The sequence below is a fragment of the Vitis vinifera genome, chromosome 10 (assembly GCF_030704535.1).
Source record: "Vitis vinifera cultivar Pinot Noir 40024 chromosome 10, ASM3070453v1".
Taxonomy (NCBI): Eukaryota; Viridiplantae; Streptophyta; class Magnoliopsida; order Vitales; family Vitaceae; genus Vitis; species Vitis vinifera.
The window spans coordinates 897,845-920,494 of NC_081814.1; the positions used below are offsets into that span (position 1 = coordinate 897,845).

Here is a 22,650-nt window from a genome sequence, read left to right on the forward strand (position 1 = left end):
TATGCCCCCCTTGGGGGTGATCATAAGGACTTCTAATCATAAAATCTGTGGTTGTAGAAATTTCTTAAGTGAAATTTGATATACGCTTTTAAAGAGTTAGAATATGTCAATTGATTACATAATACGATGATCTAAAACTCAATGATGGTAGAGGTAATATTGAGAAGTTGATAACACTCACTTTTTTAGATTAAAAGCACTAGTTTATGGGGAGCTAACATATAGTCTTTAGTAGGTCATAGGCTCAAATTTTTTATCTCAATCTAATATCATTAATACTTGAAAGTAGTTGACTCTATAGTGAGATGTTAAGTCAACTTTATAATTGGATTAAGATGGAGCTAGTATTTTCCTATAGGTCCTAGTGGTCCTTACTCGAGCTTGTACTCCTTAATAAGACGTTTTTTTGAGGATATTTATGTTCTTTATTTACATGTGTGCGTAGGGAGTTTTGATAAATACAAAATATTGTATAAGAGCTTATGAATGATCTCTTTAGGTTGAACTAATTAATTAATGAAAACTTAATATGACTAATTAATCAATTAGGACCCAAGTGGGTTGGACTAAGTCACCCAACTTTAAGATAACTTCAAGTCACTTAAGCCTATTAGAAACCTATATAAACCCTACTTAGGGGTTAGGGCTTTAGTTTAGTCTTTCAATTCACTCTAGAGAGAGGAGCCCTAACTACCATCCCTCTATGATGCTTCTACCACCTCTGGTGCTAAGATCTAGGAGAGAGCCATCGAAGTTTCTAAACAATGCCGTTGAAGCTTTAGAGAAAGTGAATGCAAAATTTCTTGATTGGGAGCTACAACTAGTTGGTTTCTTGGCTACTTTTATCCATGTCTAAGGGTGTATTAACATGTATGCTGGGATGTGAAACTGCATTCTATATCTACGAGATGCTAGAGATCTATTTTTTCTCACAAAGGCAAAAATAACTTAGTGCAAAACTTGACTTCAGATTACCAAGGAAGGTCCCTTATCAATTAACGAATATAAGTTCAAGATAAAGGATCTTATTGATTCACTTACATTTGCTAGTCACTTTGTTTCTGCATCTAATCATATAGATGTTTTTAGAGAGATCTAAAGGCGCCTATACATCTCCATAAATGAATAGGAGTCATTAGAATTGTGTGAAGTCTTCTAGAGAATTCTTATAAAATCTTATATGTAAGTTGTACAACTTGTACATACAAGTTTTTGGAGTTGTAAGGAACCCCTTATAAATAGATGATGACTCCACTTACTCAAGGTACAGAACACTTGAGAGTTTCCAAGCTGTTCTTATGAACTACAAGCTTCCGTTTTTTTAAACTCTCAATATAGTTTTCTTTGTTCATTTCTAATTTCTGTGTCATCGCTTTGGTACCTTAATGAGGTGCTAATATTTTTTGTGGTGCTTTAGTTGTCTCGATAATTTGCCCATAAATGTTTGATGAAGCATCATCTAGCATTTCCAATGAATCAGCCAATCTTCTATCTTCTTGCTCCAAAATTTTTAATGGTAATCTTAGCTTGTTTCTCTCTTTTTTCATGTGAGTAAAATGCAACTCTTTAACCACCACTTCACACTCTTTGTTTGATTCAACTGATCGATTATCATTTCTATAGAGAAAATAACTAACCTCCCGCTTGATTGGTGAGAAATCATGGAAAATCATTATCCATTTGGTTCCTGAGAAAATCCTGCAGGAATATAAGAGGAATAAGGTTTTTAAATCTTTTAGAAACATAGAAAGCGAACTTCACTCCACTGTGCTTTAGTGAAACATAAAATATATTATTTTTCTTCCTTTATTTGAGCCATTTCTCTTACCAACCAAACATGCAAATGAAAAAGATGGAATCCTATATCTCTTTTCCTCTTTCTATATTGCCTTGGCTGCAAAACAGATCTTTGTATAAATGAGAGAAAACCACCGAAGCAACCAAGCAAACAAGCCTTGATCTACAGTAGGAAATTCCATCGTCTATTTGAAGACTTCATCATTCATCTCCATATATATATATCATCATCCCATGCTTCATAGTTAGCTATTAACAACATTTGCAGATTAAAAAAAAAAAAAAACTGAAAAATAGGAAGAAACCAAGCATCAGAAACATTACAATTGCAGATGGGCTCTGGGCCCAAGGCCGGGACTCTAACTCATGTTTAGTGAGCGAAAGTGGTGGAAGCAAATATGTGAATTTTCTTGGAGACCTCCTAGGTGATTTTCTTTATTAGCATATGAGATGATGATTTTTATTTTTTTTTACATCAAATAATATGCAATTAAGGATTTTAATAATATATGAAAATTATCATTGAATAGTGTTTTATTGTCATATCAAAAAAATTAAAATATATATATATAATCTCAAATTTTTTAGATCAGTATTATCTTTATCTATTTAAAAATAATTTAAAATGCATATACTTTTTAATCAATCATTTAATTATTTTCTAAAATGCCTTTTTTACTTGTCATATATTTTCATATTAATGAATTAAAACCCAATTTTTCTTCCATATATATATATATTGATAGAAATAGAATATAATAAAAGATATAAATGTTAAATGAGTAAATATTATACAATTGGATACACAAAATCTTAACATAAAAGGAATGTAATTAATGGTATATAATAAGTAAAAGTGTTACTATCTTTCATAAAATAGCTGAAATGACATGCTAATTAATGATATAAGTATTAAATAACATGTTATTTTATTGAATGAATAATGAACAAATTAACCTTGTAGAGATATATAAAATCTAGAAAATAAACAATGTTGTTTGTCTACTATTTTCTTTTCCTATATTCCAATTAATACATGCTAATATGGGTTAAAAAATTGCACTTAATATTTTCTTTTTTTCATTAAATGATGCTTTTGGATAAGTTTTTTTCCCATAAATCATTCAAGTGTAATTAGCATTCCATTTTTCTTACATTTTCTCTTGAGATAGTGGATTAAATACCACTTGTGCTTGGATACTCATTTACCATTCAAATCCTCCATATATGTCATTTATGGTTATTTGTTTAGTATTACCCACTTGTTCATTACTCACTTAACATTGTTTCTTCTATATATATATATATATATATATTTTGATAGAAATAGAATATAATAAAAGATATAAATGTTAAATGAGTAAATATTATACAATTAGATACACAAAATCTTAACATAAAAAGGAATGTAATTAATGGTATATAATAGGTAAAAGTGTTACTATCTTTCATAAAATAGCTGAAATGACATGCTAATTAATGATATAAGTATTAAATAACATGTTATTTTATTGAATGAATAATGAACAAATTAACCTTGTAGAGATATATAAAATCTAGAAAATAAACAATGTTGTTTGTCTACTATTTTCTTTTCATATATTTCAATTAATACATGCTAATATGGGTTAAAAAATTGAACTTAATATTTTCTTTTTTTCATTAAATGATATTTTTGGAAAATTTCTTTTCCCATAAATCATTCAAGTGTAATTAGAATTCCATTTTTCTTATATTTTCTCTTGAGATAGTGGATTAAATACCACTTGTGCTTGGATACTCATTTACCATTCAAATCCTCCATATATGTCATTTATGGTTATTTGTTTAGTATTACTCACTTAATAGTAGATAGAGTTGAGTCTATGTGATTACTTATTTTGTATTCATATATAAATATATATATATATATATATATATATATATATATATATATATTCTAATTAATACATGCTAATATATATTAAATTTTTTTACTTAAGTTATGTTTGGTCTCAAAAAGTATTAGGGAAAGAAAAAAAATGATAAGAAAAATAATTTTCTCATGTTTGGTTTTATTATAAAAAATATGAAAAAAAAGTTAAATATGATTAAAATTATTAAGAAATTTGTATATTTTTAAATTATTTAATTTTTATATAAAAGATTTAAATATATGAAGAAAAAAAATAGTATATAAAATTAATTTATTGATTTTAAATATATTTTTTATTTTCCTTACTTTTTATTTCCTTTTACTTAAGAAATTTGATTTTTTTTAAATATATTTCTCTATTTTCTTTCACTCACATTTTTTCTTAAACTTTTCCCGAGCTAAATATAATCTTACTACTCTTTCTTTTTTTCATTAAATGATACTTTTGGATATATTTTTTTTCCCATAAATCATTCGTATTTAATATTCCATTTTTATTAAATTTTCTCTTCTCCGGATTCAAATCCTTGTCATTTATGGTTATGTAATTGGGGAAATCATGTAGCCATACCCCAACTAAAAAAAAAAAAGAAAGAGATTTTAGAACTTTACTTTTTACCTGATTTCCCCAATGTCATTTACACTAGTGTCCAACATTTATCAAGTGTAAACCAGTCTGACGGAGCCAACTCATTGCCACCTTTGTAGAGTAGAGGGACAATTCCATAAATATTACAACATAACGTATGTTCATCATCTCATTTGCTAGAAAACACTCCTTCGGACACTCCAAGAAAATTCACATCTTTGCTTTCCACCACTTTCTCACTCACCAAACATGGGTCGAAATTCTCTTGCTGGAGTTCCAGAGCCAACTGCCGTCGGTGGTAAAGTCTCGGACACTGTTTCTTCTGCACTTACTTTTCTTCCATATTGTTTTCAATTCTTATCTTGTTTTTTGTTTTTTGTTTTTTTTTTCTTTCCTGTGAGTACTGATGGTTTTAGTACTTGTGATTAATGTTGAAAGCTGAAGACGAAAGACCTGGGAATGAAGATAGCTCCAATGATATGGAAATGGATGACGAACCGGTCTTGGAACAAATAATGGAATTTGCTTCGGCCAATCGAGGTTTGGCTTTTTTTTTTCCTCTTCCTTTTTTTATATAAAGATCTATTTGGCTGTTGATAAAAAAAATCAAGGAAATGAGAAAGATGTAGGATACCATGTTTTTCATCTACATCTGTTTGGTTGTTGAGAAAAATGATTGAAAGAAAACAAAACAAAGTTTTGAATCTGAAGTTTCAAGTGTTTTGGACTAAAAAGAAAGAAAGAAAGAAAGAAAGAAAGAAAACTACACCTAAGAAATGAATAATAGACAAATCATAAGCTGATATTGTATATCGTTCTACAAATCAAAAGCTCAAAACTCAGAACATATATACAGCAAAGCAACAACAATACAAAGCCAAAAATGACGCAGTTGCTGGCGATTGATCATGTGAACTTAAAGAAAATCTGAATTTCTTATACTTACAGATGAACTTAGAAACAAAAGCAAATATCCATGATAGGATGTATGAATGATTTCATGGAAAAGTGTGATGGTTTAGATGAAATAAAAGTAGATAATTAACAATAGAGAAAATGTCATTCGGATAGAGTCATGCCCAGAATCAGATCTACAATTGAATAAGATTAATTCAAAGCACAGCTTAATTGCACTTACAGAATTCAGGTTCTCTACTGAAATTAAACCCTAGAATTATCTAACCATTAAGAAAGCATTCGTAGTGTATTAAAAGAATCAATTAGATATATCAAGTTTAAGAGAGATATCAAAAGAGCTTTGAAAATGGATGAGAAAACCATAGATCTTACAGTAGGAAGTGAGTTATATCTGAGAATTTACGTATCCTTGTATACTAAGCATAGTGGAGTATTGGAGTGTGCTTTTTGTTTGTTTAAAGATTTGGGATTAAAAGCTTATTTCTTTTAGTACTTCTCCAAATTTTCTCAGAAACCAAATAAGTCCTTGTTTTCTTATCATTCTCACAGGTTTTTACTTTCTTGTACTCTTACTAACTCAAAAAAATTGACACATTGTTTCAGATGACAATTCAGATCAATTGAAAGGAGACGATGAACAGATTGTTGAAGACTTTAATTTTACTTATATGAGAAGGGGGAAAAACAAGCCAAGATTACAGTGGGAAATTTTGGAAGAAGAAAATAGGACATTGGTTGATTCATTTGAAATGCAAAATGATGCTTCACATGACAATGAGGAGGACATTGCAGAGACTGCCGAGGCACCACCCGAGATGCTTGTACCCTTATTGAGGTACCAAAAGGAGTGGCTAGGGTGGGCATTGACGCAGGAGGAGTCTCCTTGTAGAGGGGGAATTCTCGCCGATGAAATGGGGATGGGGAAAACCATCCAAGCCATTGCTCTTGTCCTTGCCAAGCGCGCTATAAACCGATCAAATGCCGGGACAAGCAGCTCCTCACCTACACTTGTCATATGCCCTTTGGCAGCCCTGAAACAGTGGGAAACTGAGATCATTCAGTGCATGCCACCAGGAAGTGTAAAGGTGTTGGTGTACCATGGAGCAAGGAAAAGAGTGACGGGTCAGGACTTCTCGGGGTATGATTTTGTCTTGACCACATATTCAACCGTGGAGGCAGAGTGCAGATGCCGTGTACTACTTCCCAACAAAGTCTGTGATTTTTGTGGGAAGGAGTTGGATAGAGAAAATATGAACTTCCATGGTAGGATTCTCTGTCAGAAAAGCTACCAAGGCACTAGGCACCCCCGTGAGATGCATGATAATGGTGCTGGTAGAAATACGAGGGATAGGAGCAGTAGGAAGAAGCAAGATAAAGCCAGGACTGGTTCTTCCAAGCTGAATCCAGATGATGCCAAACCCTATGAACCTGAGAGAAAACTTTTTCTCGGTTCAGTTAGATGGGAACGCATAATTTTGGATGAGGTATATATGTTTTCATTTGATTAATTTTAGAGTAACAAAACTTTTGGTAAAGCTTAATAATTAATATTGCTTAATGACTTTAAATTAAATTATATTTAAGTTATTAAATCATATTAAATTATTAAATTGATTTATAATTAAATTGTTGAATTGATTTACCAATCATTGTTAACTTTTAGTTGTGATATTAAATTTCTTTATCAAACATACTTAATATGTTTGAATCAAGTTATTAAATTAATAATCTGATTTATCAAATACTTTTCGATTGTTTTTTGCTTTCTTTTGTTTTTTTGTTTTTTTATTTTTTGCCTTTTTCTTCTCCCGTGGAATCAAAATGGCAATCATGTTTTATCTTTTAATGTAGGCTCATGCCATAAAGAGCAGGAACAACAGTACAACCAAAGCCATTTTGGCTTTGAAATCAAAATATAAATGGGCTCTAACTGGCACTCCACTTCAGAATAGTATGGAAGAAATTTATTCACTGGCAAGTATACTTCAAATTTTTGATATATTAGTAACTACATTATTTTTTATAACCTTCAATGATAAATTAATCTGCTACCTGCTCAAATATGTTCACAGATTCGCTTTCTGCAAGTATATCCATATGCATACTTCTTTTGTTGGTGGTGTGATTGTAAATCCCTTGATTATGTGTAAGTATTATATATTTTGGTAATTTTTTTATGGTATCAGCATTTGGTTCAGTCTTGTTGGTATTGAACTTAGAATCCATTTGGTTGTAATTTTGAGATCTGATTCTAACACTAGAATTTTTTTTATCAAAAGAATTGCTTTCAAGTGATAGAAAGATTAAAAAATACGTCCTAAAATCACTATCAGATAAACTCTTAATCCATTATGCATCCAAGGCACAGTACTCTACTTCTTACATTAAAGTCTCACTCATGCTTTTTGGTTGCAGTCACTCGGCAAGTTGTCCTTGTATCCATGGGAGGCATTTTTGTTGGTGGAACAAGGTTAGTCCTTGAAACTATGGATCATGTTTCTTTAACATGCATCATAATTTAAGTCAAAATACAATGAAGTTCAATAACAAAAATTTAGAATTGTAGAATTAACATAAAACAAAGTTCTAATATCATGTGAGTCCAGTGATTTGTTGAATAACTTGTTCTTTTGCATTAGGGTTTCAATGTTAAAATTCTTTATATGTAAAGGAGTAAATTGATAATGATGAATAAATTTCCTAATTAATTTTAGAACTCCCTTGTTGGAGGCTTTAAAGGAGTATTTGATAGAAATCTTTAGAGGTGTGTTTTGATTTGACCTAATTTAAGATTCTTTGTCATTGTTAGTATGTTAGTAGACCGCTACAAATGGAAAATCATCAGAACAGTAGACGTGCGAGGATTTTGTTGACGCAAAAAGTTTTGAAGAGCATAATGCTAAGACGCACCAAAAAAAGTATAGCGGTTGATCTTGGCCTCCCTCTCAAAACTGTAAGTGCTGATTTTTTAACTTCTTGCCCAAGGTTGATATATAGAAGTTATGAACTCTTCTTTTATTTTTTTCATATTTCTTTTTGACTCTCTATATCCTATTTTTCTCAGGTTACACTTCGGCGGGATGCATTAGATATCACAGAAGAAGATTACTACCAGACATTATACAAAGAATGTCAATTAGAATTCAACAGGTGCCTAATCCTCTCACTGTGATATGCTTCTTCTCATCCTTAATTGCTTATAATTATTTAACTACAAGGAAAGGTTTTTTTTTCTCCTTTTCATTCGGTTGTTGTTCTCTTCTCCACTCACCTCCTGTGAGTTCATTTTTTCAAAGAGTCTACCTCTTATTCCATGGACACCATATATAGTTTGAAACTTGTTCATACATTGTACCTCTCAATGTAGTCCCCTTGTTTTGAGAATTTTTAAGGTTTCACCATCAATATTGTTACTTACCATGCTACATACTCCGCTTTAAATTTGAATACTTTTACCTTATTACCAATTTCTATAGGCAATTGTTGTTATGTGACAAAGGTAATTCATACTTCGGTGGAGGATTTTGATCCTCGGCTTGTGGACCGTTGCCTTGAAACTTAACTAAGCTAGCGAGCATTTTTCTTTACATATATTCAAATGCAGCGCTAAGTCTAATCATTATCTTGTTTAATGTAATATGCTTTATGGCTGGCAGGTATGTTGAAGATGGCACCCTGATGAACTATTATGTTCATATATTGGAACTTATTACTCGATTGCGACAGGTGAATTGTAAACCTTCGCAAAATATGAATTATACGGGAATATATGATACTTTCTCCATGAGGTTGAACCATTTTCATCTGGGGCAAAATCAATTCTAACCTCCCTTGGAGTTAAGCTAGACTGATTAATTTTTGTGTCATTAGACTTACTAGGCCATAAGCAATGGAGTTAAGCTAGATTAACTTTGTTGGGTGCTCATGGGAATTCAAGCCTGTGTGGAATAGATGGTATATTGACCCTTGATGTAAGCCATAATGATAGGGAATTTATGTATCTATTCTCTAGTTTTTTCTTATACTAGTCGCTGCTCCATCTTTGATTTCCTTGAGTAGTACATCAATTTACTGACGAGATATATATCCATTTCTTTTCCAGAACTGTCACCTTATCTTTCTAGCATTGTATCATATGTTTTTTCTAAGATCTAGGTTGTAGAACTCTTTCTCATATTTAAAATTTTCTTTTACATTATCTCTCAAGTTCCATCTACATGATGTAAACTTCATGGATTCTTAATTTTTTGAGGGAGAATTTTAAGGGTATGTTTATTTGAAATATTTTTCCATTCTTTAGAATAGAAAACAATTTATTACCTTAAAGAACATGTTTGACAATTTTATTTTTTTACTAAAGACGGTTTTGAAATTTTGTTTCAAATTTTTGGAACAGATTTGAGGTGTACTTAGTTAATTGCTTTTGCATAGTATAAGAAACAGTTAAAAGTATAAATAATATTTTGAGATTTTTTACATTCTATATTAAGTATATAGATTTTTCACATAGAAGATGTCAAGTCTAAATTCTCAAATAAAATTTTGTTCATAAGATTTGTTTTTAAAAACAATTTTTTTTTATTTTATTTATGAACTATCCTAAAAAACGTGAACAAAAACCTAAATCTTTCAACTTGGAACCATCATTTTCTAACATGCATGGTAAACTAGACATGCTTATCATAGTTCTCTAACTAACAAACAAAACCATTTTCACTTGCCTTTAACCAATCTTTCTCATTATCCACAGGCTCTAGATCATCCATACCTTGTGGTTCATTCAAAATCTGGTGAAGCTCTATGTGACATTTGCAAATGGGTGGCAAAAGATCTTGTGGTGAGCTATCATTCGCCAAATTTGTTATTTTATTTATGAAACTACAGTGATCAAGTGATCTTCATCAATAAATTGACTTTATTTATTTGTGTTGTGTTGGATGTTTCTATGGCCTCAGGTTACCTCTTGTGGACATACCTTTTGTAAGGCTTGTTTGGAAGATTTTACTAAAATCTTGGGAAAATCTTTGTGCCCCACATGTTCACTCCCATTTACACCAAGGAAGATTTGTGGTGGTCTATTTGCAGAAGCAATGGGCTTTAAAACTTCAAGCATCTTAGGAAGAATTTCTCTAGGAAATTTTCCAACAAGCACCAAAATAGAAGCTCTGGTATGCCATTTCTGTAGTCAACATCTTTTTCATTCAATTGTTGTAGTGCTTAGATAGTGGGTGTTAGGATTGAGTCTTATAGGCCCATCATGGTTAGCGCTTAACACTTCCGAATGGAAGACCAAAGGACCAGAATTGTGGCCCTTCAATCACACCAATTGTTTATTTGTTTCAATAAAGGAGACATCCCCAAGAATTGAACTTAGAACCAAACCCTTAAGATCCACCTAAATGTCAATCCTGGTACCATCTGAGCTACTATTGTTGGGATTGAACCTTATGGGCCCACCATGGTTGGTGCTTAGCACTTCCAAAGGGAAGGCCACAGGCCTAGAACCGTGACCCTTCAATCACACCAATTGTTCATCAATTGTTTATTTGTTCTAATAAAGGAGACGTCCCCAGAAATTGAACCTAGTTAAGGCCTAACTCTTAAAGTCCACCTAAATGTCAATCTTGATACAATTTGGGAGGATTGACATTTTGGTGGACTTTAAAAGTTTGGTCAGGATTGACATTTAGGTGGACCTTAAAAATTTGGTCCTAGGTTCAATTCCTGAGGACGCCTCCTTTATTGAAACAAATAAACAATTGATGTGATTGAGGGGATTGATGCGATTGAGGGACTATGGTTCTAGGCCTCTGGCCTTCCCTTCGAAAGTGCTAAGCACCAATCATGGTGGCTCAATCCCAACGTACAGTCGATACATTCCTCTCTCTCTCTCTCTCTCTCTATATATATATATATATATATATATATATATATATATATCCAGAATTAAGCTTATAAAAGATCTTTTGATTTCTTAAAAGTCAAATCCAAATCAGGCCCAACAACTCCAAAATGTAACAATCTTTCTTAATAACGCCAACAATCAATTGCTTATAAATACTTCCTAGCATTCTTCTTATGGTTGGCATATTTGGTTTTCAATCCTATACTTTTTATTTATTGTAATCATTTTGTAGGAAGCTGAAATCAGGTTCATTGTATTTCTATCAAGACATATACTCAGAAATAAATCCTTTCTAGAACTTGCATATTTGGCTTGGGATTGTATTCTATTTCTTATTTAATTTTTTCATTGAATGTTAATCTTGCAGAAGGAGGAAATCAGGTTCATGGTTGAAATGGATGGTTCTGCAAAAGGCATTGTTTTCAGCCAGTTTACATCCTTCTTGGATTTGATAAGCTACTCCCTCCATCAGGTATATAAAACTGAGAACCTTCATATTTAAATAGTCGTACACACAACAAAATTGGACATCTTAATATACTGTCCCTTTGCAGTCTGGAATCAATTGTGTTCAACTAGTTGGTAAAATGACTGCTACTGCAAAAGACGCTGCGGTAAAAAGGTTCAACGAGGACCCAGATTGCAAGATCTTTCTTACAAGCTTGAAATCTGGAGGTGCTGCACTCAATCTCCCAGTTGCATCATATGTAAGCCAGGTCTTTCTTAATGTCATATATCTAATTTTGTTAAATTTGCTAATGAACAAAGGAAGGAATATAGTTCTATTAATTTGAACATCTTTTTTTGCTTTGCAAGATGCTTGATTATATGTTTAAATTAATTCTCTATGTGATTGAAAACCAATAAATTTCTAGCTACGTAGGGCTTCCAACCTCCTTGTATAAACTATCAAGCTCTAATTAAATCTTATATTGGATATGTGTAGGTTTTCTTAATGGAACCTTGGTGGAACCCTTTTGTTGAGCAGCAGGCATATGACCGAATTCATCGGATTGGTCAATATAAACCGGTTAGGTATACATCTAGTTCTTGCCTTTTATCCTTTTATACTTCATTTCTACAAGATTATTAGCTAGTTAATCCTTTTCCCTTTGTTGAACCATAATTTTATTTGCATATTTTAGAGTCATAAAGTTTATAATAGAGAACACTATTGAGGAGAGGATTTTGGAGCTCCAAGAAAAGAAAGAAAGCTTATCAGAAGGGTAATTAAGCCTAGTTTGCGTTCACCTTGATATTGGTTTTGGTGGCACTAGTAGTTGGAATTTTTGAACTTTTTGTTTTCTTACAGGGCATTAGGTTCTACAGACATGCTGGGGAATTTATCAACTGAAGACCTGAGAGATTTATTCATCTAGACCAGAGTTTTGCTATATATTGATGGTATTTTTTTTTTCCTATTGGAAAGAATATGTAGGAAAATGTGCCAATGTAAAAACTTCAATGTTCATCTGCATATATTGTGAATTAAAATAGATACAAATTAATGTTGTAACCCAAAATGAATACACATTAACATAATGAGAAATGTTTATTTGTAATGAAGTTAGGGTAAAGAGAGTGTTGAAAGTGTTCAAAATTTCTTTTTGTGTTTGTTTGTAAGTCCTTGAAATTTTCTCATTTCCATAATATTGTGAAAAAAAGTTACAAGATGAAGATGGATATGTGAAACTTCTACTCAATTAAGTAGAGATGTGAGAAAGAATAAGGTACTTATAGTGAAGTAATTAAGAGTTTATGTGATTTAAGATATAATTACGAGGAAGAGGGAAATATGAAATATTTTCATCCTCAATAGTTTCATTTTTTTTATTCTCTAATATTCTCTATGATATATATTCTCTAATATTCTTTGTCATAGTGTGATAATTCGCTTTCGTCATAAGGAGACAATCGACAATAAGGTGTTAAACAAGCCAAGCATGTGATAAATTTCTTCCATTGAATAAAGATCATTTATTTTTTTATTTTTTCCATTTCTCTAAACTTCAATTCATTACAAATAAACAACACTTCACTTAATTTTTCTGACAAATCTATATTACAAGCACCCTATTTCCTTTAATATACAATTACATGCAGATGAACTTTGAAGTTCTTATGTGGGTGTATTTTCCAACAAAGATTTTCTCCGACAAAAATAAAATAGACTACTATTTAAATAAAATTGCACCTACACCTGATCCGAGGTGCAACTATCTAGTGACCTTGCATATGAAACCTCTATGCATGAGGGAATTAAAATTTTATCTTCATTGTACTGATCATATCAGGACTTTATGAACAGAAAAACTATAGTTTAGATGAATAAATCTCTCAAGTTATTGACTGAGAAACTGCCTAGTATGTCTGTAGCACCTAATGCCAAGTAAATAGGACAAAAAATTCATTATAAGTTACAAAATTAGATGTCTTCCAAGTAAAGGTAAATGCAAATCAGGCTTATCCTTCCAAACAGAATTTCTTTCTTTTCTTGGAATTTCAAAATCCTATCTCCTCCATCGTGTTCTCAATTATAAACTTCACAGCTCTAAAATGTACAAGTTCAATTATGCTTTAAGAAAACGAATTACTGGGTAAACGATTTAGACGAAATGAAGTATTTTAGGATCTTACAATTAGAGAACACAGGAAGAGATCACTTACATTTGATGCAACTTGGAGACTGACAGCAACACCTCCAGCTTTTAAATTCCTAAGGAAGATCTTACAATATGGATCATCATCAAACTTTTTCACTTCAGCATATCTTCCATTCATAATCCACTACTAGAACTTGAACACATAGTTAAGGCCATAATGCAAAAAGAACAATACATTGAAATGCCAAGGTTTGTTCTCAATACAAATAGTTAAACCTGAAGGTTCAATTTACTTGATGGATGGAATAACATATCAAATCTAAGCAGGATGTAAATCAGTAGAAAAAAGATTGTTTTCGAGCTTGTTACATAATTGTGACAAATATTAAATTGCAAATCTGAGGCCAAACTAAAGAAACCAGTAAAATTTTACAAAGATATTAATCTAATAAACCTCAAATATCAATCTACTTCTAATTTGAGGATCATCTTCTGGAACATCACTAGCTTGTCTCAGGGCTATGTCCAGGATTCTGACAAGCTGCCTTGAGTTGCGAGTTGTGTTCCTTTGCCAGAGAGAATCATGCAACATCCGACAAAGAACTACTCCCTTAAAGGCTTAAACTAAGAAAATCTGCTACCTGCTACTACCATGTGTGAGGTGGGTCTAGTATGGTGCCCAATATATATATATATATAGAAGCAAATGAAGGTTGGCTGGGTTCCATGTAGTCTCAACACTGGACATGGTAGCAGTAGGTACCGAATTTCTTGGTCTGCAGAAGGAGCAGTTCTTTGTTGGATATCGCGTGGTTCTTTCTGGCAAAGGGACACAACTAGCAATTCAGGGTGGCTCATCATAATCCCAGACACAGCCACAGGACAAGCTAGTGATATTCCAGAAGATCATCACATTAGAAGCAGATTGATATCAGAGGTTCGTTAGACTAATATCTTTTTATATAAAGATTTACTAGTTCTTTTATTAGTGTAGACTCAGATTTGCAATTTACCGATAACAATTATGTAACAAGCACGAATATATCAACATTATTGTACTGCAGGGTGCCAGAAGCTTCAAAGTATCTGCAAATCACAAAGCACATCATATGAGGCAAACTCAATATCAAATTCAGCATTAGACTTAAATATATAGAAAGTGTTCGCTAGCTAAGTTACTAAAGTTTGCATTTACCTAGGTTCAAAACTCTCACTTTTAGCTTGAAACTCTTTCATATACCAATGACTAATTATCTTCTAGAGTGATAGATGGTATATTTAAACTTAAAACATATTAACAGTATAAGTAATAATATTAGTTGATGGGAGAAATTCTAAAATTGACATAACAAGTGTACATATTGAGAAGTACAATTTATGGGAAAGTTTCAAACTAATTAGGACTTGTGGTGTTCATGGAGCAAAAGGGATGATCATCTTTGACAAAAAAGGAATTTACGGTTGTTGTGTATCAATAGAGAAGAAAAATAATTAAAGAACTTATCTAAATGAATAGAAACAAATGAAAACCTTCTTAGAATAGCTAAATAATCATAATAGAGGATGAGAAGAAGCACCATTGCATGAGGATTATACACATCTTGAATTGTAATTGACATTCTTTATATAGTGTCTTGTAATAATCTTCTTCAACAATACCTAAAGAAGCCCGTGGCAAGGCGACTTATGAAAAAATTGGATACCAAAATGTTTAAAATGAAAATAAAAATATAATAAGAGCTGAGTGATATCAATATTAGGGAATAAATTAAAAGAACGATACTACAAATTTTGTGAAGGAAGGAAAGATCAACACCTCTACTTTCTTTGGCATGCCTTAACATTATTTTTTTCATAACCTTTTGTGTCTACAAAATCATGGTTCATTTGTATACATGACTGGTAATTTCCTTTTCCTAGTTGTTTGCTAACATACTATGAGTGAGAAATAATCTCAAATTAGAAAAAATCTTGAAGTATAGATTATCTCATGAATTCACCAAAATATATAACAAAGGGAGTGATCTAAAGAGTAAATTTACCAATCATCAATTACTCATTCACCTAATAACATCATGAAATTAATCAAGTACAAATGAAACCATTTCTCTCTTTCTCATAAGAACATATGCAATTAATTTTCTTTTTAAAAAAATGACTTGTCTTAAACAAATACAATGTAAGAGGTTTCATTGAAGAAAAGAAAATCTAACATTCATCCACATACCTGAGCGGTCACTTCATAACTCTAACCAAAGACGAAAGCAAAATGAAAAGCGAAAGAGCACTTGACAAAGACAAGTGTGATAAAATTAGGAAGTTGTCATACTTCCTATTGATAAGTTAGTATGGATACCTATATTTATAGGTAGAGGAGTGGGTCAATTTATCATAAGTTTTCGATATGGGACTCCAACATGCATCTGAAGCTGCCTTAAGCACCTTTGAGTTGATCAAAAGGCATGTGAAGCTACACAAAGTTGCCTTAAGCACTTTCAAGTTACTCCAAGTTGATTAAAAATATTCTTCAAGGTTTTGAACATTTTGGAATTGTCTAGAGTGCCTTGGTGAGCGCAAAACTACAAATTTGCATGAAATTAAGGCACACCATACAACATGCTCAATGAAGCAAAAATTACTGAGATCAGTAAGCACACCAAATGACATAGACTCTCATGAGTTTGCAATGGAGTCAAAAGCCAAACTTAAGTCCATTATACCTTGGTAGTTTTAAACTAGCATGAAGTACCCAAACCCAACTAAAAAAAAGGAATTTATTCTTGCAATTGCTTTTAGTTTTGAATTGACAACCTAGCTAGTCATTCTTTAGATTGAGTACAAGTTTTTCAAAGTTCTTCATTTATAGTCATCTTTGAATAATACAAAGTTTTCAATTTAAATGTTTGGATGATTAAATTTGACAAAATTAATGTCTTATATGGTAGTCATCCTTAATTAAGCTTTCAAGCTAAGAGAGGATATTGTAGATACTATCACCAAATAGGTCTCATTTTAGATTTATTAGGGGCTATTATGTAGACAATATATATGGACTCCAATAACAATTGCAAAGAAATAGCCAAAAAAGCCTAACTCACACAAATATTATAAATATAACCACAATTTGAAATAACTATAGCAAATAATAATAATAATAATAATAATGCGTCTAAATATTTTGAGCAAAAAAATATTCATTTAATAAAAAGAACCACATAATTAAAGAAAATTAAAAAAACCTCTAAGCAATACTTTGTTAAATATCAAATATGGGATGAAAGAATAGCATAAAATTAAAAGTCCATTTAATCACACGCATAAAAGAGGACTCAAACAAACATACCCATAGAAGAGGACCCAACCAAACAATGTCTTAATTTCAACCCCTTAGTCTTTATCTCTATATCATACATGTAAGCTAACAAGATTTGACAATTAAAGTCCACTTGGAAGGTGGTTTTGGAAGGGATAGATGTTTTTTAATGCTTGAAAATGTTTCGTTAAAAAATATGATCAAATATTTGACAAAATATAAAAATTTTGGTTGTTTCTAAGGTTTTATATCATGTGATGGATTGTATAAAATTATTCTAAACCCTTTGTTTGTTCAATCCCTTTTAATTTTGCATATCAATATTAGTATAAAACATGACATTTTGAAAGAAAATTCATTTATGTTATGATCTAAAAGATTAGGGCATCTTTCTAAGCATTTTGGTATTTAGAGTGATCATGGTTATGGACAACCACTTAATGAATCTTGTTAGAAAAATCGGGCTAATACAACCTTAAGAGGGGGTGAATAGGGTGATGGTCTATTTTTACAAATTTGAATTATGTGAATGCAATAAACAATTATATGCAAATATATAATAAAACAATATAAAGATAATTACATATAAAGTAAAAGAGCAGGGAAAAAAAATGTAAACACAAGATTTTTATAATGGTTCGACGTAACCCAGCCTACGTCCACTTTCATCTAACTTCAATCCCAAGCTTAAGGTTTCACTAATTCAAGACTTTCAAACCAAGTCTTCAAGCAATACAATTGGATTATGGTTTCAATCCACCCTCTTTAACTTTTGGCTTCAAGCACCCTTTACAATCCTCAAGAGATACCTCACTTTTAAACAACCCCTTAAGTGATACCACACACTTGAGAATCCCTAGGTGATATCTCACACTTAGATTTTTCCTTTCAAAGATTTACAAATAATTTCACAAAATCCTAGTACAAAACTTTAGGCTCAAATGTACAAGAAAAACTAGAATTGAAAGGTGAACTAATGATATGCAAGTTTTAAAATAATAGTGCACTAAAAAACACTCTCCCAAGGCTCAAATATATTCAACAAATTATTAGGAAGGTTAAGCTCTTAAAATAATAAAGATTAGAGCCTTTTTATAGAGGAAAAATGTCAAACTAGCTGTTGGGGATTCGTCCAATCAAGGTCTGGTTCGATCGATTAACTAGCTGTTAGCATTTAATGCTAGACAAGTGACCATTGGACCTTGAATGCCCCTTGACAGCCCCTCAACTGATTGAGGTTCAACCGCGACCACCCATTGACCGGTTGAGATTCAACCTTGACCGATTGAACAAGCATTCTGGAAGAGAGATAAGGTTTTTGCACCTCTCGACCAATTGAGTTGAACTGGTCGACTAGTTCCTCATCCGGTTCAATCGGTTGAGTTGTTTTTTACTCAGCAACCATATTTTTCAACTTAAAACCTTTTAAACAAGTTTGGAAAGCATTTGACACAATGTTTTAGTTAAAAACAATAAATCATCCCATTTTAAAAGATTTAAAACAAATAACTCTTAGATGATTTTAATGCATAAATGAATAAAGTAATGCATGAAAAACCTAGTGCACCAACAACCTTACAAAGAGATCCTATGAAACTTAGGTCTTGAAAAATATTTCTCTTTGAGGTTTTTTTCTTCTAATTGATTTTCCTTTGGCTTGGTTTTGTCTTTGTGATTGCCATTTTAGAAATTTTATTGTCTAATCACACTTGAAATATAATCATTAGTTTCAAACTTTGTTTTGTTATCATCAAAACCGAGATTAACCAAACCTTAATTTCATAAATCTAGTAAAAGAAAACTTATATCGTCATTATAGACCAAGTGGGAGAATATTGAAATCAAAAGTGCTCTTAATAACTATACTAAATTTTATTTTCTTAAAAGCTTTGGTTAATCATTTTCTATGTATGTATTTGGGTGATATTAAATTAAATTCATTTTGAAAAACACAACACTTATAAAGTTCATAGAAAAGTTCAGAGTATCTAATCTAATGAGTAGACAACCATTAATGGAAAGAACCATAAAGCACAAACACACACACACACACACATATATATATATATATATATATATATATGAAAGAATTTTGTGGTCTCTCTCTACTTACATTCATTTATAAGCATTATCCATATTTATCATTGAGGAGTACATAAAAAAATGGTAGGAGAGTGAAGATCAAGGGTGTTACACTAAAAGAATTTCAAACCATATTGAAGTTAAAGCATCATGTATCTAGGTATGTTTTCTTAGTACTTTATTCATATCCTAGATCACATTTTAAATGTTGATATTAAACACCAAATAAAAATTTTCTAACAAGAACTTTATAAAACTAAAAGCCCATATAATCCCATGCATGGTAGAAGACTCGAACAAGCCCACCCATAAAGAGGACTCAACCAAACAGGGCCTTAGTTTTAAGGTCCTAAGACTTTATTGCTATTGTTATTTGGAAAATATGTTTCGAAGGTGATTTTGGAAAGGATAGATGTTTTCTAATGGTTGAAAGTGTTTTATTGCAAAAATGAGACATGGCAAAATTTGAAAATTCACTTCTAAAAAATTTGAAATTTGAAATAATTCATGAAGTAGTACTAGGTACATGTTTCCAAAATTCACTTTTTTGTTATATAACATATTACCAAAAATGCTATTAAAAATACCTTTTTGATTTGATTTGTATTTAAAAAAAAACTCACTAATTCTACGTAAAAGTGATTTTAATGGAAGTATTATTGATAAAAGCACTATGGGTTGAAAGTGCTTTTACCAAAACCTCTTGCAAATGGACCCTTAAATAAGTGTGTTTTGATACAAATAATTTTTTAGAAAACAATTAAATGAAATGTAAATTAATAAGTGTGTCTAGTTAGATACACTTTTGGTTTGTTTGTTTTTTTTTTTTTTCAAATCAAAAAATAATACTAACTTTTTTTACAAGATATCAAAACTTTTAGATGTTTACATTAAAAAAATAATAATTTTAAAAGCCGTTCAAAAATAATTTTGAGGTATCAAAAAAATTTTACTTTCTCAAATTTTAATTTTTTTAAAAAATAATTCTTAAAGATATAAGATAAATCTATACTTTTTATACAAGATGTTTTACCTTGCATATAAATTTATTACAATGTTATATTTTTTTAAAAATAATAATAAATGTATTCAAACAGGCACTCATTACACAAAAACAAAATTGGCATGTAGAATTTCTTTTTTTTTTTACACAATAATAGAAAAACATTAAGGCTATGTTTGGTTACCGGAAAGTATTAAAGAAAGAAAAAAAAATGAATGAATATAATTTTTTCAAATTTTGTTTTATTATGGAAAATATGAAAGGAAGAGAAATATAATTAAAATTATTAAGAAATTTATATATTTTAAAATTATTTAATCTTTATATAAAATAGTTAAATAAGTGAAAAAAGTTGGAAGTAGTACATAAAAATAATTTATTGATTTTAAATCTATTTTTTATTTTCCTTAACTTTTTATTTCTTTCTAATTTTCTTCTTATTTTCTTTCCCTTGTATTTTCCTTCAAACTTTCTAAGAACCAAACATAGCCTAAATGATATGTTAATGAATGTTAAAATAATAATTTACAAAAATAATTTTTAAGACATTACTAGAAAGTAGTTGAACGGTGTGATAATGCATAACATTGTAAATATAAAATGAATAGCTTTTTATATAGATTCTTCCCCCACCAAAGCCTATTAACTATGTGAATAAGAAAAATGTAGCTCATTGACCGAACTTCTCTGTTGTACCAAAATACTTAAGCCTAATATGTAGTAGCTTTGGCCAAGAAAGATCAGAGAAAAAATTGCTACGACTTTTGTAGTATTCTAGATATTGTTTTCAATGACTGACTTATGGGATTTGTCAATACTAAGGTAAATGAATTGCTTTTGTTTGAATCCTAAAATGGAAAACGATATGTAAATAATGTGAAACTAAGTAAAAGAAATTAAATTAATAGAAAAATGAATAATGATTTTAAATTCGATTGATTCAAGTTTAGGGTTTTCCATAATCCAACTTAAGGTATAGAAATTAAAGAAAACAAGGGTCTTTTAAGAAATATGATTTTAGGGTTTTGGGATCCTTGACCGCTTATGATCAACTTGAATTCTATAACTCAAAATTGCATCTGAAGCCTAATTTTTCTTTTTTAAAACAGATTCTTAAAACCATAAAATGAATGAGATTAATTACTAGTTTAAGATTTGGATTTTTAACCCTTCCTACTTGTTATAACTTTGGTTTAGGATAAATAACGATAGAGAAGACAATGATAACTAATGATTAAGAGTCACCAAAAATCACTAGTATCAGGTAATAACCTTATTGTATTATTCCCTAAACTAACTCACAAGGATAGGATAAATAAATTAATAAATTGTCACCCAACTAATAATTAATCTCATTGTTATAATAATTTACCCATTGTCCCTATAGGTTTCCTAGCCCTTAAGTTTTCATGCTTCAAGCTCCAAGTTGGTTTCTTAGCCTCTCATAAGGGTGATGTCACATTTACAATCCATAATAGGGTAAAAATCCATAATTCAAATAAAAAGAAACTAAAAACAATATATTTGATAAAGAAGAAAAGAAAACAAACCGAAATTCTTGTCTTTTTCCACTTACAATGTCAAACTCTCTCGAAAAATATCCAAAATATCTAAACTCTAGAACTAAGAGAGTTTATATAATATCATTAATTACCTAACATGTGGTACACTCTCATTGGTCACTTATTACAAAATAATTACCTAAAAATGATTAAAAAATAATAAAATATTGATTTCTAATTGTGTGGGGTCCACTTAGGGCAGTTGAAGTGCCCTAGATGCAATTCCTAAGGTAGAGGAGGTGAAACATCAAAGTGGTAGTAGGTGAATTCAAAATTGAGGTCATTTCGTTGGATTTCAAATTCATAAGTTGAATTTCAAAATAGTCCTTCAACTTTGCACAATTGTCTTCAAATGGTCATAACTTCTTTATTTCAACTCTAATTTGTACACTATTTGAATCATTGAACTCCTGACATATCGAGCTTCGAAACGATATATGGTATGTCTAAAATGGACTCCAAGAAGTGCTCCAAATTTGTCCTCAAAATTAGAGTATATGTTACCACTAGATATTGAGTTCTAAATTTCTATGCAACTGAATCTTACTTCATGCCTCGTTTCCCATATTTTCTTGCCTTCTTTCTTACTCCATAATAGTCATTTCTCATCTTCCAAATTCATGATATCCCCGTCTTGCCTTTCCTCATGGTCCATAAGTCTTGACTCACTTATTTCCTCACTTGACACTTTCTTAATATTTCAAAATCTAATATGATTCAACTTGCACCATTTTCTTCCCTTGAACCTTAGATAAATCTTAAAAAATACAAGTTAAACTCATAGTTAGGATCTTAGTATCGATTTAAGTCAAATTGGGTGATTTGAGTGTCCTTTGGTGCACAAATTATATCGAATATGTGTCATTAAAGCACATATTTTAACTCCAATCACTCATAAATGTTTTTTTTACAATTTTTATAAAAATTCTTCCACACCAAAGTCTATCAACATATGTGAATAAG

At 30.8% G+C, this 22,650-nt stretch overlaps 1 protein-coding gene and 1 long non-coding RNA gene across 2 annotated transcripts; one reads left to right on the plus strand and one right to left on the minus strand.

Annotated features, from left to right (window-relative positions):
• Positions 1-4,550: 4,550 nt before the first annotated feature.
• On the plus strand, positions 4,551-12,637 carry LOC100258816 (DNA repair protein RAD16). The gene is made up of 16 exons (XM_019222514.2): positions 4,551-4,599; positions 4,740-4,841; positions 5,823-6,703; positions 7,071-7,193; positions 7,292-7,365; positions 7,635-7,689; positions 8,029-8,172; positions 8,284-8,369; positions 8,876-8,945; positions 9,970-10,056; positions 10,175-10,387; positions 11,492-11,596; positions 11,679-11,831; positions 12,071-12,159; positions 12,270-12,350; positions 12,437-12,637. Exons 1-16 carry the CDS (start codon positions 4,551-4,553, stop codon positions 12,501-12,503), a joined length of 2,379 nt encoding a protein of 792 aa, XP_019078059.1. The 3' UTR covers positions 12,504-12,637.
• Positions 12,638-13,729: 1,092 nt separating this feature from the next.
• Positions 13,730-16,044, minus strand: LOC109123302 (uncharacterized). Its single transcript, XR_002031008.2, has 2 exons — positions 15,955-16,044; positions 13,730-14,813 (listed from the first exon to the last, which is right to left on the minus strand). It is a non-coding gene; the product is annotated as an uncharacterized LOC109123302 (long non-coding RNA).
• Between the last annotated feature and the right edge of the window lie 6,606 nt (positions 16,045-22,650).